A 17,513-nucleotide genomic window follows, 5' to 3' on the forward strand; every position below is an offset into this window, starting at 1 on the left:
TGAATAACTGATACTGCCATTAGTCTGAGTTCTATTCGATACATAGTTGTAAAACAATTATCTAAGCAATAGGAAACAAACAGCAATAGAAATTGCTGGAGAAACTCCGCAGGTCTGGCAGCATCATTGGAGAGAAAGCAGAGTTAATGTTTCAAGTTCAGTGACCCTTCAGAACTGCAGCGGAGATGGTGAAACTGGGAAAATGGACTAACTTATAGAATCTACTTATCTTTACAATATCACCTTCCACACAACTCAAGATTCTAACCTAATGGTACTCTTGGTGGATGATATTTTTAGATTCTTAAATCTGATTTACCTTTACTGATAAACTAAATTAAAAGACTGAAGATGTTTCAAGACATTCATCAGCTGAATGTACATCCTATTAACTGACCTAAGTCTTTGGTTGGATATTGTTTTCCTGAAAGTTCGAGCCCATATTCTTGTCTAAGAGAGCATTCAGGATTTGGAATGCATTGCCTGGGAGAGTGGTGGTGCTGGATTCCATAGGTGCTTTCAAAAGAGAGCCAGATAGATATGTCAAAGTGATGAATTTCAAAGGCTATGACAGGTGTGGAGAATTGAAATATCTACAAAATTCATATGGGAGCCAGTACAGACAGGATAGGCCAAGTGGCCTCCCTCTGCACTGTAGGATTCTATAGTTCTATGATATTAAAATATTATGACAGCATAATATATTTTGTAGTCATCGGAGGGAAATTACATTAAACATCTGAATCATGGGTAGCTGGACAAAGAAAAAATGGAATTAGCAATTTTCCGAGACATAAAAGAACCACAGAAAGAAACGCAGCAGTTTCATGTTGCATTATGCTTGTAAGGGGTAACACATTTTGACATCTAAATTTGGAGCTCGCTAGATGCTAACAAAATCAACAGGTAGAACAATCAATATGGATGTGAAGATAAAAAAGATTGGTGAAGACAAATGTAGGTCTCTTACAGACAAAAACAGGGGAATTTATAATGGTTAACAAGAAAATACACGACCAACTAAATGCATACTTCGATTTTGGGTTCACAAAGTAGGACACAAATGACATCTTCGAAATATTGGGAACACAGCATTCAGCAAGACGGAGAAATGGAAGGAAACCAGTATAAGTAAGGAAATGGCACTGGGGAAATTGATGGGATTGAGAACGGATCAATCCCCCAGGCTTGATAATCTACATCTCCCAGTATATAATAGTCATAGAAACAGTGCATGCATTGGTGGTCAATTTAGAAGATTCTTTCGATTTGGAACAGTTCCTACTGATTGGAGAATAGCTAAAGTAACCTCTCTATTTAAAAAAGGAAATAGAGATAAAATTAGAAATTATACATTACTCAACCTGCTGGCAGTAGTAGGAAAAATGTCAGAGTCCATTATAAAAGATTTAATAGCAGAATACTTGGAAAACAGTGACAGGACTGGGCAGAGTTTGCATAGATTTATGCAAGGGAAATCATGCTTGATAAATCAACTGGAATTGTTTGAGGATGCAACTTGTAGAGTTGAAGGGGAGTCAATCGATGTGGTTTATTTGAACTTTCAGAAGGTTTTTGCTAAAGTCTCACACAAGAGGTTAATGTGTAAAATTAAAGTAATTGGATTGGGGTAGTGTCTTAAAACGGACAGGAAACACAAGTAGGAATAAACTGGCATTCGAACAACTACTTCCTCCAATCAGCATTATCCCCTGCTCAAAATTATTGCCATTGCCTTTACAACATGATTAATTAACTATACAGTGTTCAAGGATTGTCATTAATAACTACTTGAGGAGGATGCAATAAAAAAAGGAAGAGATGAACTACAATGTATGAGAATGGCTCATGACAAACAAGTATGGTAATAACAAATCTTGTGGCAAGAGGAGCTGCAAGCAGCAACAAAGAGGATAGGCATTACATCTATCTCACAATTAGGTATTGACATTAATGGTTGAAGCGAAAGTTTGAACAAAATTTCCACCAAAGCCAATTTGGTACATGTTATGTTACAATTATTGGTAATATTCATCAAAAAGGAGAAACTCAAAAATGAGGAAAGGGAAAAAAATCATAATCAGATTAATTAATCAAAAACACATTATCCACTTTATGTTTTACCTTGGGTTGAGACAATAGTGAGCATTCACTTGAGACTATTACCAAGTCAAGCTCTGACGGACCTCACGTTTCATGTGGCAACATTTTTTCATAGGAATATAGACCTACTTAGTAAGCAAACTTAATTAAACCAAAAGGAGAACGTCAGGACTACAGATGCGGAGATCAGAGCTTAAAAATGTGTTGCTGGAAAAGCGCAGCAGGTCAGGCAGCATCAATGGAACAGGAGAATCAACGTTTCGGGCATAGGCCCTTCTTCAGGAGAAGGCTTATGCCCGAATCGTCGATTCTCCTGTTCCATTGACGCTGCCTGACCTGCTGCGCTTTTCCAGCAACACATTTTTAAGCTCTTAATTAAGCCAAAGCATAACCACTCATTGTTTCTGTTTTAATTTCTAGTATTTGTGGGGACAATTTTAGTTTTAACATTAATTATCTACCAAATTTATTGCTTACTTACCCTCCTCAGTGAGTTTTGCATATATATGCATTCCTGACTGCCCTAGAACAGTCTAACTGGTAAGTTATGCCAAAATTTCCATTGATCTTCAGTTGGTTATCTTTGAAATATTGAGATTTCATTATCATATGTTGGTGGAAAAGGGGCAGAAAACAAATAGAAATCAGCACAAACAATTGGACAAATACATAATTTTATTTACGCTGTCTCAGCGCCAGGACCTGGGTTCAATTCCAGCCTCAGGCCACTGTCTGTTTGGAGTTTGCACATTCTCCCCATGTCTGCATGGGTTTCCTCCCACAATTAGGTTAGGTGAATTGGCCATGCTAAATTGCCCATAATGTTCAGGGATGTGTAGGCTAGGTGCTTTAGTCAGGGGTAAATGTCGAGTAATAGGTGTAGGGGAAATGGGTCTGGTTTGCTTACACTTCAGAGGGTCGGTGTGGACTTGTTGGGCCAAATGACCTGTTTCCACAGGTATTCTAACTCTAATTGGGGAGGAAAACAGTGAATTTTAGCCATATTCCTTCTTGAAGGACCTTGGTCTGCATTAAAACCAGCAAAATACATCAAATATCATTTATGGATATTAGACATAGCATGATTAAAAACAATTGTGGAAGATTTCAGGTTTCAATGTGATTTGTTTTAATAGAAATTGAAATATGCTGAATGCATCATTAAGAAGAATTCACTTTTCAACATTAGAAAAAACAAAACTGCACCATTAGTGATCAGAATCTGTGTTTTCGGTTCTGTTCCAGTTATGTGTACACTGTTTAGAACCCAAATAATTCCAGGAAATTTATCTATGTTGCACTTTTATTGTGTAAGGCAGTGCTGGAGACTTGTAGGTGGTGAAGGAATACTGTGTTGCTTTGATGGAGATGCCACAAAACATTGGCACAAAATTAGAGAAAACTTGCTTGTGGTTTGGAATTGGCACAATTTATTTATGCCTGAGTTTCAACAAATTTTTGCATGTCAGATATGCCATACTTACACATTGGTTTCAGCAGAAGTTTTCAAAAAATACCGGATCATTGACTTTTATAAATTTACTTCACTCAAATTTATAATAAAAATACGTGCTAAGCAACATAATATTATGTAGAATCTACTGCAGAGAATCAAGATATTCAATGCAATGGATTATACCAGTGTTTTGGATCCACATTAGTCTCCAACCATCATTCTTCATGTAGATCATGAACCTAGCTTATAACTGGCTTGTTTGGCATCACATCCTTAAACAATTACTCTCTCCACCAACACACAGCAGAGACAGTGTGCTCCATCTACAAAGCATACTGCAGAAATTCAGTCGGGCTCCTTTCAGGCTATCTTCCAAATCCAAGACCACTACCATCCAAAAGGTCAAAGGCAGAAGACACATGGGAACATCACCATCTGGAAGGTCCCCTCCAAACCACTCACCATCCTGACTTGGACATATATTGCTGATCCATTACCATCATTGGCTCAAAATTGTGGAACTCTCTCCCTAACAGCACTGTGGGTCCAATAAATGGAGTGCAGCAGTTCAAAAAGACAACTCATCATCACATTCTCAAGACCTATCAGGGCTGGGCAATAAATGGTGGCCCAATCAGCAAAGCTGATATCCCTGAATAAATAAAAAAGCTAATGTCAATTCCTCAATTCCCTGTCTGTTCGATGGCAAGATATCTGTTTATCTTATGAACCCCAATTACAACTAAAAAAAATACATTTTTGGAAATATATGAGGTAGAAGAGGAGTGTGCACTGGCAACAATTCATTTTGAAATTGGTCAATGGTCTTCAGAATAATTGTTGTTGTATAACAAAACAGTCAACCTATAAATGTTCATGATTTAGATCATACATACCCAAAGCCCCGCTGTGGTAAGCATTCAAGGATATCATAACAAAGAGCCAACTGATCATCCCGTTCACAGTTGTAGAGACATTCCAGGGCTACTGCCATTAACTGGTGATGGTCAGGAATAATTTTCTGCTGACACTAATTGAAAAAAAAGATAAGGATGGAATGAACCAGGTTTCTGGTGTATTTTGAGAATAACTATTGTTATTCTTGTTGCTTTGTTTTGTGAAAAAAATTGAAAACACTGCAAGAAAGAAATGTACAGCAAGTTACAAAAAGCATCAAGTGCATTAAAATCTAGTGGTTTCCCAGCATAAACAAACAAGTAACAACATGTACGTTGGTATCAAATTAAGAACACTGCTAACGTACAGACGGAAAAAAATGCTTAAGAGTGAAAATCTCATGTCATGTTGCCTCAGTAGGTTATGATATCGCAGTAACTAAATGAACAGTGAAAACTGACTCTGATCATTTCACCTTTTGGTTTACATGACTTATTAATGGCAAAGTGGAATCCTTCCAAAAATGAAACTACATCATATTTGTTAATATAAATGGGCTGAACTGAAGAACAGCAGGTCAAAGGCTTCTTTCCACACTTTTCAATTACAGAATCATCAAAAAAAAGAGCAAACACCAATAATTTTCCCAAAGGGATAGAGGCATTATTATGCACAAGTTAATGCTGGGCATTGCAACACATTCCTGGGAGCTGAGTGCTTAACTGTGCCCTTGGCCAGAGAACTCATGTGGTAAATGGTTTGCAATGGGAAGATTAATTAAGAAAAAGTCAACTCTGCTTCATCATTCCTTGAAACCATGAAAATTAACAGTGCAACAAACATACATCAGGTTTAGATTGCTGAAATATTTTCAAAGGGTACTTCAAATCCTCTTTTGCTTCTGTTACTAAGTATTCTCTTAGCAACTCATCAGCATGTCCAGTATTTTTACTCTCGCAGCGATGCAGGAAAGGAACCACCCACTGGTAGACATTCTTTATATACATTTCCTCAGAGGACTACAAGAATATAAAAAAAAGACATCATAGTAACTTGTACATAGGTATTGCATTATTGAAAGAAAATGTTCATCATATTTTCAAAACTTGAGGTTTATCGCAATGCATTATTTTCAATTAATTATTTAGAATAGATACATCATCATAATAATTGTTGAAAATATAACATAACTAGCAATATACTCAAAGTTTGTGCAAAGATTTGCAGCTCGGGTGCTCGTTGTTGTGGTTGTGTTCGCCGAGATGGGGATTTGTGCTGCAGACGTTTGGTCCCCTGTCTAGGTGACATCCTCACAGGAGGCTCCCAAGCACTGAGGATGTCACCTCGACAGGGGACGAAACGTCTGCAACACAAATTCCCAGCTCGGCGAACACAACCACAACAACTAGCAATATACTGTTCAGCTGCATGGAGTAGGTAGGCACTGGCTTTTACTTATAACTAAATAAAGTTTAAATTCCACTAAGACCATATGATATGAAGCAGACTTATGTCATTTGGCCCATCAAAACACTCTGCCATTTGATTATGGCTGATTGTGTTTAACTATATTCCCCTGCTTTCTCCCCCTAACACTTGATCCTATTACTAATCAAGAACATCTCTCTCTCTGTCTTAAAGACATTCAATGACTTGGCCTCCTCGGCCCTCTGAGGCAATGAGTTCCACAGATTTACCACCCTCTGGCTGAAGAAATTTCTCATCTCAGTTTGAAAGGGTCATCCTTTCACTCAGAGGCTATGCTTGCATCTCTGAGTGGAAACATCTTCTCCACATCCATTCTATCCAGGCCTTTCAGTATTCACTAAGTTTCAATCAGATCACCCCTCATCTTCTAAAACTCCATCAAATACAGACAGACTCCTCAACTGCTCCTCATACGTCAAGCCCTTCCTCCCCAGGATCATTCTCGTAAACCTCCACTAGATCTCTTTCAACACCTTCGTTGATATTGGACCCAATACTGCTCACAATATTCCAAACGCATTTCAGGATAAATCAGATAACAATTCACAGTCAGCTTCTTTTGCACACCTAAGTAGAATTCAGTAGGTGGGTTCACAAACAGGGAGGATTGGCAGACATTCCACAGTTTCCAATTTTCCTCTGATTTGGTCCAAAGTGGAACAGCCCAAGGAGGCTTTCTCAGCCAGAGGCTAAGTGAGGCTCTAAATTGGCTAGTTGGAGACCTCTCTCCACCAACACGGATTCTTAGCCAGCAAGGGGCCGAGACACACAACTAATCTGTCAATTGTGATCAGCCAATATGCCTTTGGTCATGTGGTGTGGGGGTTAGGGTGACTTTGACAAGGGCAGACATGGCCAAATGAAAGACTTAATGGAGACATGAATCATCGTGACTGCAGACCTTCACTGCTTGCCCTAAATACTAATGTCTCTATAATGTCTGACAGGGGCCTTCATGTGACAATGTAATCACTTTAAAAAAGGTTATCAAGTCCTGGATTGTTTTTTGAAGAGAGAGTGCAAAAGCAGACGTGCCAAAGAGTCCAGCTTTCAAGAGGCCTTTGAGTCTTTTAAAAAATATTTTAACAATGGAAAGGAAGTGGCCAGTTCTCCCAGTTCAGGTTTTCTAGTTTTTTTTTTGCTTTAACAGTCACAAAATGCAAGTGTCCAGAAGTGTTGCAAGTTTCAGTAAAAGAATTCCTCTGACTTTCTCTGAAATCTCTCTGGACGCTGTTCTCTCCTGCCTGTAAAAATCTGTTTGAATTTATGTTTTTGTCAAGAGGTGTGTTTGTGTGATGATATGCAATGGAATAATTAATTAAGTTGCTGTATTGATTTGGTTAAGATTTCCAATAGTGAGTGTTATTCTGAATTCTGCTTTTGTTTTGTTTGTGTTTCAACAGTAGTGTTTAAGTGAATTCTGTTTTGCTCAAAGGCGAGTGGTTTGACCAGTTGCATCCCACCTGCAACACCCACATCACACCTGCCTTTAAAATTATAAAAGTTCGGGTCTAGGCTACCTCCTTAAAATATTATGGGGGGGTCTGACCTGAACCTGCCCTTCCTCTCCTGTTCCCTGAGGCATGGGCACTGTTTCTTGACCTGGACCGGCTACAGCATCAGCAGGAGCCACTGCTTCGAGCAGTGCTGCCAAAGTCTGACATTACCCCAACGTCAAGGATTTCTAGTGGTAGGGGTAGGGGTAGAGGTGAGGAGGTGGTGCTGCTCTCAGAGGAGCTGGGAAGACTGACATCATGAAAACAAATGCCTACTTGGAACTTAAACCTGTTGGCTTTCTTGGGAATGGCTCCACAGAGCTGCCACTATACTTCCAGCTAGCGGAGGCATCCACATCCTGATGATTAGATTTCCCTTTATTTCTTGCAACGGCTCAAAGTGATGTTGTCAGATGCTTGGGATAAAGGTAGGCATTTATGCTTTTTACATATTGAACAATGTGGGGACTAGAAGAATTTGTTTCAAACACCTGTCAGTAAAATCTTTTCATACGAATTACTTCTCAGCTTATAAAGCCAGCCAGTGACAAACGAAATCGCCAAACTACAGAATTATTAATATAAAAATGAAGACCTTTTGAACCAAATTTGTACAGCTTACATTGATCATTAATTGCCTCAGTTTATCGATGTCTTTCATCTGTTGCAGTTCCTTCAAAGAAAGAGTTGGATCAGCTCCTGCTTCATACACGAGAGTTTCCAGAGTGATCAGATCATCGCATAGAACCTCTAATCCAGGGATGTTCCTCTCCTTGCCAAGGCGCACTAGAGATAAGGCACAATCCACCTAAAGGCATGTTATATAGCAACATTAAAACTGATCAAAGCCTTTGGCATGGTTTACAGATGAAAACTTTTTGATTTTCAGTCCTCTGACCCATTACCTTATGCCTATTTTATTTATTGGCTTAAATGTTGGCTCCAGTTAAATATCCATTCTGTAGCATTACCCAAAACTCCAATGACAATTCTTTCATTTCTCCATCTGGATAAGAGTGTCATTTTTTGAATTATGGAACACTATATGAAGTAGACTTACACTCATAATTAAAAACTCCAAAAAAAAACAGAAAAGGCTTTCATGTCATGAAGTCGAGTTGGATTTTGATTCCAGTCTCAAAAGTGAGGGGACAGCAAATGACATGGATCCCAAAATCTTTCAAAGTTAATTCATGTGAAAGATGTTGAAAAATTTGACTTCTCAAATTAATCTAATTAGCTTCCACTGAACAGTACTTGTACATTCATACTACACATTTGTCCTTTTACATACTGCAGTAATGTAGGTTTTTGTTTAATGAGTGCCCAAAATAAAGACTTTCTGTAGCTTTGTGTGTTTGTGTGCATGTAGATGTGATGTCTTAAATCAGTTTAAATATAAATTTATTTCATTCCATGAACATTATTGCACAAACTAAATATTTATTGGTAGTAGCTGATGTTACTGCGGTGGTTTCATTACTTAAAGAGATGTCAAAAATGTGAACATATACAGAAAGAGAAGTGAGGAAGCACTTTCAAAGCCCAGCATCATCTATTATAGGTCAGACATTACACCAGACAATAATTAAAAACTCCAACAGAATTGTCTTTCCTCCGAAGAAGAGTAGATTAATACTGCAGGTGAGCATCATTTCTATGTCTCATTCATTTGCTGCCTATGTACTTTACTGGCCACAACAGTTTGTTATTAACAAGGCATTCATTTGCCAAGTGCATTCCTTACTTTTGTTTTATGTAACTCCTGCAGTAAAAAAGGCAGATGGTCAAACAACAGAACAGAAAAACATACAAGTCACTGGTTGTCTAAGGATTAAAAGAAAATGAGGTATAATGCAGCATACTTAATTTGGATCAGCTGCTTTATCGCTTCCCTGACAAAAAAATGCCACCAACAAAACAAAAAACCATTAGAAGACCTTCAACAAATACTCAACATGTGACATATTCATCCAAAACCAAATGTGTAACCTAATATAGCTAAAAGGCCCAATCATCTTCAAGTGCTTCATCAATCAGTCCCTGCCATCATGAGGTCAGAAGTGGAGATGTTCGATAGTGATTGTACAATCTTCTGTACAATTCGGGACTCTTCAGACTCTGAGGCAATGTCTAAATGCAGGAAAACCTGTATGTTCAGGATTTGGCTGACAAGTCACAAGTATTTTCCACACCACACAAGTTCCAAGCAATGATTATCTCTTACAAAAGAGAATTGACCTATTGCTTCTTGAAATACAACGGCATAACCATCAGTGAATCCCCCGACATCAACATCAAAGGGCTGCCACTGACCAGAAATTGAACTTTACCAGCTGGATAAATGCTGTGGCCATAAGACCTGATCAGAGGCTAAGAACCATGCAGCAAATAACTCACCTCTTGATTCCCCAAAGCCTGCAAGGAACAAGTCAGGAGTGTGATGGAATACTTCTCATTTGCTTGGATGGATCCAGTTCGAGAAGCTGAACACCAACAGCAAAAAAAAAACAGCCCACCTGACTGGCACTCCATCCACAAATATTCACTCCCTCCAACACTGAGGCTCAGCACCAGTAGAATGCACCATCTTCAAGAAGCACTGCAAAACCTCACCTAGACTCCTTTCCAATGCATGACCACTACCATCTCGGAAGACAAGGATAGCAAATAGGTGGAACACAACCACCTGCAGGTTCCCTTACAGTCCACTGACCATCCTAATTTGGAAATATATCACCGTTCCTTCAGTGTCACTGAGTCAACATCCTAGAATTTCCTCCTTAATAATATTCTGGATCTGTTTACATCACATGTATTATAGGAGTTCAACGCCACCTCCTCAAAAGCAACAGAAAAAAAAGGACATGTATTTAGCCTAACAAGCATCAGCCACATCCCATCAGTGAGTGAAGAAAAATAAAACTTTGTGTTTCGTCTAATTTACCCCAAAATGACAACAAAAACAGAAGGCTATATTTGTTCATTAGTATGTGAAATACACTTTGAATAAGTTACAAGATAATTGCTTTGTCAGTGGATATTACCTTTCTGCAGTAAACTGCAAGAAACGAGAAATTTCCAAATAACGACAAAATACATTGGATGCTGGAAATCTGAAATAAATGCACTCAACACAAGGCAAATTCAGCATCTATGGCGAGAGAAACAGAATTTCGAATCCAATACGACTATACTTTACAGCTAAAGGGTGTTATAAATTTTTCTTTTCACTTTTGACAGAGGTAGAGACCCAGTACAAAAGACAACGAGGTTATTAATGGTGGAGAAAGAGAAAAAGAGTAAAAGAAATGTAAAATGGGTGTAACTTAAGGTGTGAAAGGGAGTGGGTCTTTTATAATAAGAGTATAGAACACACAAAAAGACAAGGCTTGGGGAAGAGAATGTAACAGAAAAGGATAACAGGTATGATGCGATCAGTTCCTGAAGTTACTGAATCTAGTATTGAGACCTCAACGCCATAAAATGCCTGAGTAGAAAATGAAATGTTGCTCCTTAAGCTTTATTGGAACATTGCAGCATGCCCAGGACAGGAATAGGAGTGAGAGAGCAAGATGGCTTTTTTAAAGGTAAAGTAAAACTCAAGATGTTAACACTGTTTCTCCCTCCACAGATGCTACCAGACTTGAGTTTCTTTAGCATCCTCTTTGTGAGCATCAAGAAATGTTGATCATATGTTCTATAAATTAGTGGGCGGCACGGTGGCACAGTGGTTAGCACTGCTGCCTCACAGCGCCCGAGACCCAGGTTCAATTCCCGACTCAGGCGACTGACTGTGTGGAGTTTGCACGTTCTCCCCATGTCTGCGTGGGTTTCCTCCGGATGCTCCGGTTTCCTCCCACAGTCACAAAGATCTGTGGGTCAGGTGAATTGGCCATGCTAAATTGCCCCTAGTGTTAGGTAAGGGGTAAATGTAGGGGTATGGGTGGGTTGCGCTTCGGCGGGTCGGTGTGGACTTGTTGGGCCGAAGGGCCTGTTTCCACGCTGTAAGTAATCTAATCTAATCTAAATCTACTTCCTAAGCAATTTTACAGAATATTACCTGTTTTCTTCAGAGGATTTGGGGTGTCACTGACTGCATGACTATTTATTGGTCTTCTTAGATGCCCTTAAAAAGGTGGTGGTGAGCTACAGAATATCAATGTCACTCAAAAAATGTGCAGTACTGATTTTGTAACTATTGATGTTACACTGTTCATGAATATCATGAACCGCAATAGTAATTTATCTACACAAACTGAGAGTGTCTGATGCTTTTATGACATGACCATATGAGCCTCAATTATTTTGTCTAATATCTTCAGAAACATTTCTTGTATTATCAGCAAATTGATTCCATTACAGAAAGACAGATGTGCTTTCTAAATAAATCAAAATTTTAGCTCAAAAGTGATTTGCTGCATAATGTTCAAGTTCATAGCATTTTGCATCACATGAATCAACATTTCTTTTTCTGATTGTAATCAAGTAAATAAATTATGATGTTCAAATGGTTTACTGGCGTGGTTTCTACCATTATTTTATCTAACCTCTTACCTTGACCATACATAATTGGCAAAGAAACTCAAAATTAAGAATGAAACAAATTGCGTTTATCCTTCTCCTCTGGACATTACAATCAAGTTACAGAAATGCTTAGTTCATATTTTATTCTGCTGCATTGATGATTAAGAAATGAATAACAAGAAGAAGATAAACAGAGTCTAGTGATCAATTAAAAACCAAAAATAATGAAGTGAATATGCAAAGAAATTAATTTAAAAAGATGGATCAATCCAGATAACAGCAATTAAAATGAAACTTTCATTTTAAGGGAAACAATGTGTAATTGTGAAAATGATACATTTATGTGATAAATGTAAGTGACAAAACTAAGGATGCGGAGGGGCTTTAAAGCAAAATAAGATCATGGAGAAAGTAGTGGGGGCAGTGAAAAGAGAGAATGCAAAGGCAGGAGAGCAAAAGAAAATATGGGAAAAGAAGATCAAGAATGACAGGAAGGGACAGTGAGAGAAAACAAAACCTAGACTAGCTAGAAGTGCTGTACCTGAAAGTGCATTGCATTCATAAGAAATCAAATAAATTGACAGTGTATAATCAAGTAAATAACCATGACTGATCATTATTCAGACCAGACAGCAAGAGGACAAGGATCATTCCTGAAATATTGACGGGTACATGACATTCTAGTTGAATAGGAGGCTACATAAAACACTGTTAATCAAAGGCGGTTTTCAAGCAGTAGTTAGAAATGATCTGGTTTCAGGAGATTACGTAGAATTGGTAGGGGAAAAGAAGTCACAAGTGGGAGCAGTCTACCTGCCCCCACACAATAACCAGTGTGAGAGACATACTGGGGTTTATGATAAAGGGATGGCAATTTTCATGTATGACTTTAATCCACAAATAAACTGGATAAATAAGACATACAATAGTAGCTTAGATGAGGGATTATAGAATGCTTTTGTGCTGGGTCTTTAGAACAGCAAGTTCTGGAACCAAGCAAAGCACAGATTTTTACAATATAATTGTGTAATGAAACAGGATTAATTAGGAACCACAGAGTAAAGTCACCGCTTTGCAGCAGCAATGACAATGTGATTTTTATTTACAGTATTTTCAGTTTGAAAGGGAGAAGTCTAGTATTTTAAACTTAAATTACAGCAACTATGTGAGAATGAAGGCTGGAGTAACTGAAGTGAACTACAATGCTCGCCAGTGGATAGATAAATAGAAAGCAGTTGCAGATATTAAAGCGAATATTTCAGAATTCTCAGAATAATTACAATCTGACTAGAAAGGTATATTCAAAGGGGAGGATCCACACCTGTAGCTAATTACACAATCAGTTCAGGAAAGCATCAAACTTAAAGTAAAAGTGTGCAATTGCACAAAATGTGGCAGTTCAGATATTTAGTCAGAGTACAAAGAACTGCAGAAAATGATTCGAAGTTTAATCAGGGAAAAATAGAGTATGAGAGGCAGCAAGCTAGTAATGTAAAGTTAGACCAAGAGTTTCGATAGATATCTAAAAAGAGAAAAGGTAAATGCTGGTCCTCTACAGACTAAGAAGGAAAGTTAATAATTGATGACAGTAAAGCAGTGGTCATAATGATTGAATACTTGGTTTCTATTTTCACCGCTGAGGCAACAGTTATTACATGGATTTAATATAAATTAGGATGTGGAAGAAAGCAAAGATTTGATGAGGTTACAATCATCAAGGAAACAGTACTAACAAACTGATGGACTGCAGGGTTACATGCCTTCAGGTCCTGAACAACTCCATTTGAGGGTCTCACATGAGGTTGCTGATGAGTTGGTGTTGATTTTTAAAAATTCAATTGTGTCAGAAAGGTGCCATCAGACTAGCAAGTAGCAAGCACATACATTATAGCCAAGGGAGATAGGCAGGCAGGAAATGGAATTTTAAGTCAGATAGCTTGATATCAAATGTAGGGAAGTGCCAGAATTGATCACTAAACGAGCTTGTTCTGAACACTTCAAAACCTTCAACATAATTGGAAAAAGCCAGTACGGTTTAGTGAAAGAAAAGTCAGTTTTAACAAATTTATTGAAGTTGTTCAAATGAGTAACTTGTTGTGGATAATGGGGAGCTCCTTAATCAACTGGATTTGCAAAGGACATTTCACAAGATGCACACAAAAGGCTATTGTAGAAAGTAGAGCTGATGGCCTAGTGGAATTATCACTGGACTGTTAAAACAGAGAGTAAAAAATGAGGTCTGCAGATGCTGGAGATCACAGCTGCAAATGTGTTGCTGGTCAAAGCACAGCAGGTTAGGCAGCATCTCAGGAATAGAGAATTCGACGTTTCGAGCATAAGCCCTTCATCAGGAATGTTAAAACCGAGACACAGGGAACTTTCTGGGAAGCTGGGTTTCAATAGCCACCACAGCAGATGGTGAATTTGAATTCAATTTGAAAAAAATCTGGAATTGTTTTTCCAGACCAATGGTGACCACAAATCCATTGTTGATTATCTGAAAAACACATCTGGTTCACTAATGTCCTTTAAGGAAGAAAACTGTTCTGCTTATCTGGTCTGGCCTCTATGTGACCCCAGACCCACCAGCAATGTAGTTGTCTCTTAACTGTCCTCTTGACAATTAGGGATGGGTAATATATTGTGGTCTAGCCAGCAGTGCCCTTACCCTGTGAGAGAATTTTTTTCAAAATATAGAAGTATATTCTTTAAGAGGTAACCAGTCTAATGGCATTGATAAACAAAAGTGAGGACTGCAGATGCTGGAGGTCAGAGTCAAGATTAGAGTGGCGCTTGAAAAGCACAGCAGGTCGGGCAGCATCTGAGGAGCAGGAAAAATCACGTTTTGGGCAGGAGCCCTTCATCAGGAAGATTGGCTAGCTGGCTGGCCTTAAGGATGCATACATGGATCTTCTTCTGATTGGAAGAATGTGATAGGTAGGGCGCTGTGGGAATCTGGAGTTTTGACAATTTGTATCCATGATGTAGATGAGCAAAACAAAAACCCAGAAACAAAATTTGCCAATGACACCAAGCTAAATAGGGAAGCAGATTTGTAGAAGTCAAAATCAAGTTTAGCTGGGCATGGATACAGATGAAACATAATGTTTGAAAATGTGAAGTTGTTCATGAGGCAGATAAAGTAAAAAAAAGCAGCGCATTACTTAAATAGCGAATAAGTGCTGAAACGCAGAGGGATCTCGGTGTTCCACTGCACGACACACAAAATGTTAAATGTAAATAATTAAGGTGGTTAATGGAACGTTATCCTTATAATAAGAGGAAGTGAACACAAAGTGTTATGCTTCAGTGGTGCAAGGTATTGATAAAACCATATCTTGATTTGTGTACACAATTTTGGACTCTCAATTAAGGAAGGATGCAAATATGTCAGATACAGATCAGAGAAAGATTACTTGATTGACAGTTCAATGAGCAGGTTGTCTTACGTTGAAAACTTGGACAGACAGAACTGATTTACACAGGAGTTTAAAATGTGAGTAATGACTTAATTGAAGTTCTAAATGTTCTTGATAAGGTGGGCATGGAAACGATGTTTACTCTAGTGGGTGAGTCTCGAATGGGGGGGGGGGGGGGGGAGGGGGGAGAGAGAGAGAGAGAGAGAGTCACTGTTTAAAAATTCGAGGTCACCCTTAATGATCAGCCATGACCTTTTGGAATGGCACAGCAGGTTCAAGGGGCCGAATGGCCTACCTCTGTCCCTACCCATCTTTACATTCAGTCAATTTAACTGATTAAAAGGAAACAGGTCATTTGAAAGCTGCAAATAATCGAAAATGGAAAAGAACTGACATTGTTTATTTTAATTCCACCAATGCCATCAATAAGGGAATTATTGATGAAGCTCAGAAATGTATTATTGCATGAAGTTAAAAATGGTATTATGAAGTAAGAGGTGTGCATTTCAAGTGCTTAAAGATAATCTTGCAAAACTGAATGTACTGAAAATTATCAATGCATAACATGCAAAAGCTTTTTTTTAAACAGAGAAATAGAAGATCTACATATGTCACAAAGGAGATAAAATAATTGCTAGCAGCTTTCCATTTCATTAACCTTTAGCATTCTTCATCAGACACTGTATTTTATTTTTTTTAAATCCACTCTTGTCAATGCACTCACTGCTGCTGACATTTTTTCATGTCTTTGTACATATCTTGATTCAAAACATGGCAGTGTTTCTCTTGCACATCAATGAATTTCTTGAATATGTAGTAGATTTAGTGAGGGAAAGGTGGAATTATTTCATGCGATTGAAAAAGTTCTTGCATAACCTTTACATTTTTTCTAACAGTTATTACTCTGTTTGAACTGTGCTCAATCAGATGTTTGGGGGAAAATGAGCAAAATAATTCAACATAACTTTGCCACTGGCTCAAAATAAAAATAATCACTCTCTAAACAAATGAAAACTATAAAAGTAAACAGTCAATGCCCACAAGGATAGGAAAAGTAAGACAATAAATTATTTAAAGAGATAACTGGGATAGGCAATTGAGAAAAATAAACCTGAAGGGTTTACCTACTCTACAGTAAGACAGCACTGGATTGCTGTTTATATACTTGCCTTGCAGGCGGTGAGACTTTACTAGATTGATCACTATAATGAGAGGGCTGCCCTATATTGAGAAACTGAGCAGATTGGATTTACACTCTTTGTGATTCTCATTGAACCATGCATGATTTGGAAAGGATCAGACAGGGTAAATATTGAGAGCTCGTTTTACCTAGCAGGGGAATCTAACACAGAGCAACAGTTTTAGGATAAAGAAACATTCCTTTAGAACTGAAAGGAGGGGAGTTTTCTCACTCAAAGGGTTGTGTATTTTTGGAATTTGCTTCCTCAGAGAATTATGGATGCCCCATATTGAAAGCATCCCAGACAGCAATAGAACCGTTTTTGATCAGTTAAGAAATCAAGAGATATTGGGGAAACAGGCAGGACAATAGAGTTGAAGCAGAGAATTAATCATAATCATACTAAATGGTGGAATGTGCACAAGGGGCCATTATCTACTGCTACTTTTATTCATTATGTTCTTCTGAGTCAATGACTATTAATCAAAAGCAATGTTGAACAGGATGAAAACTTTGATAAATACTTTGTAGATCACATATATTACATCGCTAAATGATATTTAAATTTGATTGTCAAAACAATCTTTGACTCAGACAAAAAGATATGATGTAGCTAAGAAGCATTGCTATTGACCATTTGTCAGGAATCCTAATGACTAAAATTTCAGCAAAAAAATAAATGACAGAATCTTTACTATTTTTTTCATTCTGATTTTTATATAGTTAATCCATTCAAGTACGTGTTCTCCTATTTAAACTTTTTATGGTCAAGAATAGTTGCAGCTCCATTTATGTACAAATAAAATTATTGCTCCTTCCTTTTCCCTTACGAACATGAAAGCAAAATTGTTACACTATCCATAACGGATATGACGCAATGATTCATGTGATATAATTATTGATATAATTATTTTAAAACTGATTGCTTACATAAATTAAGATTGGGT

At 37.9% G+C, this 17,513-nt stretch overlaps 1 protein-coding gene across 3 annotated transcripts in view; it reads right to left on the reverse strand.

Moving 5' to 3' along the window:
* The window catches only part of nbas (NBAS subunit of NRZ tethering complex), a 255,796-nt gene that overhangs the window by 160,825 nt on the left and 77,458 nt on the right, over positions 1-17,513 (reverse strand). For all 3 annotated transcript variants that reach the window (XM_060853540.1, XM_060853548.1, XM_060853560.1), the window contains 3 exons: positions 8,063-8,248; positions 5,302-5,475; positions 4,456-4,589 (listed from right to left, as the gene is read on the reverse strand). In XM_060853540.1, coding sequence (XP_060709523.1) covers positions 4,456-4,589; positions 5,302-5,475; positions 8,063-8,248 — 494 coding nt within the window. The remainder of the gene's footprint in view (positions 1-4,455; positions 4,590-5,301; positions 5,476-8,062; positions 8,249-17,513) is intronic.

Source organism: Hemiscyllium ocellatum, chromosome 3 (assembly GCF_020745735.1).
Source record: "Hemiscyllium ocellatum isolate sHemOce1 chromosome 3, sHemOce1.pat.X.cur, whole genome shotgun sequence".
NCBI lineage: Eukaryota > Metazoa > Chordata > Chondrichthyes > Orectolobiformes > Hemiscylliidae > Hemiscyllium > Hemiscyllium ocellatum.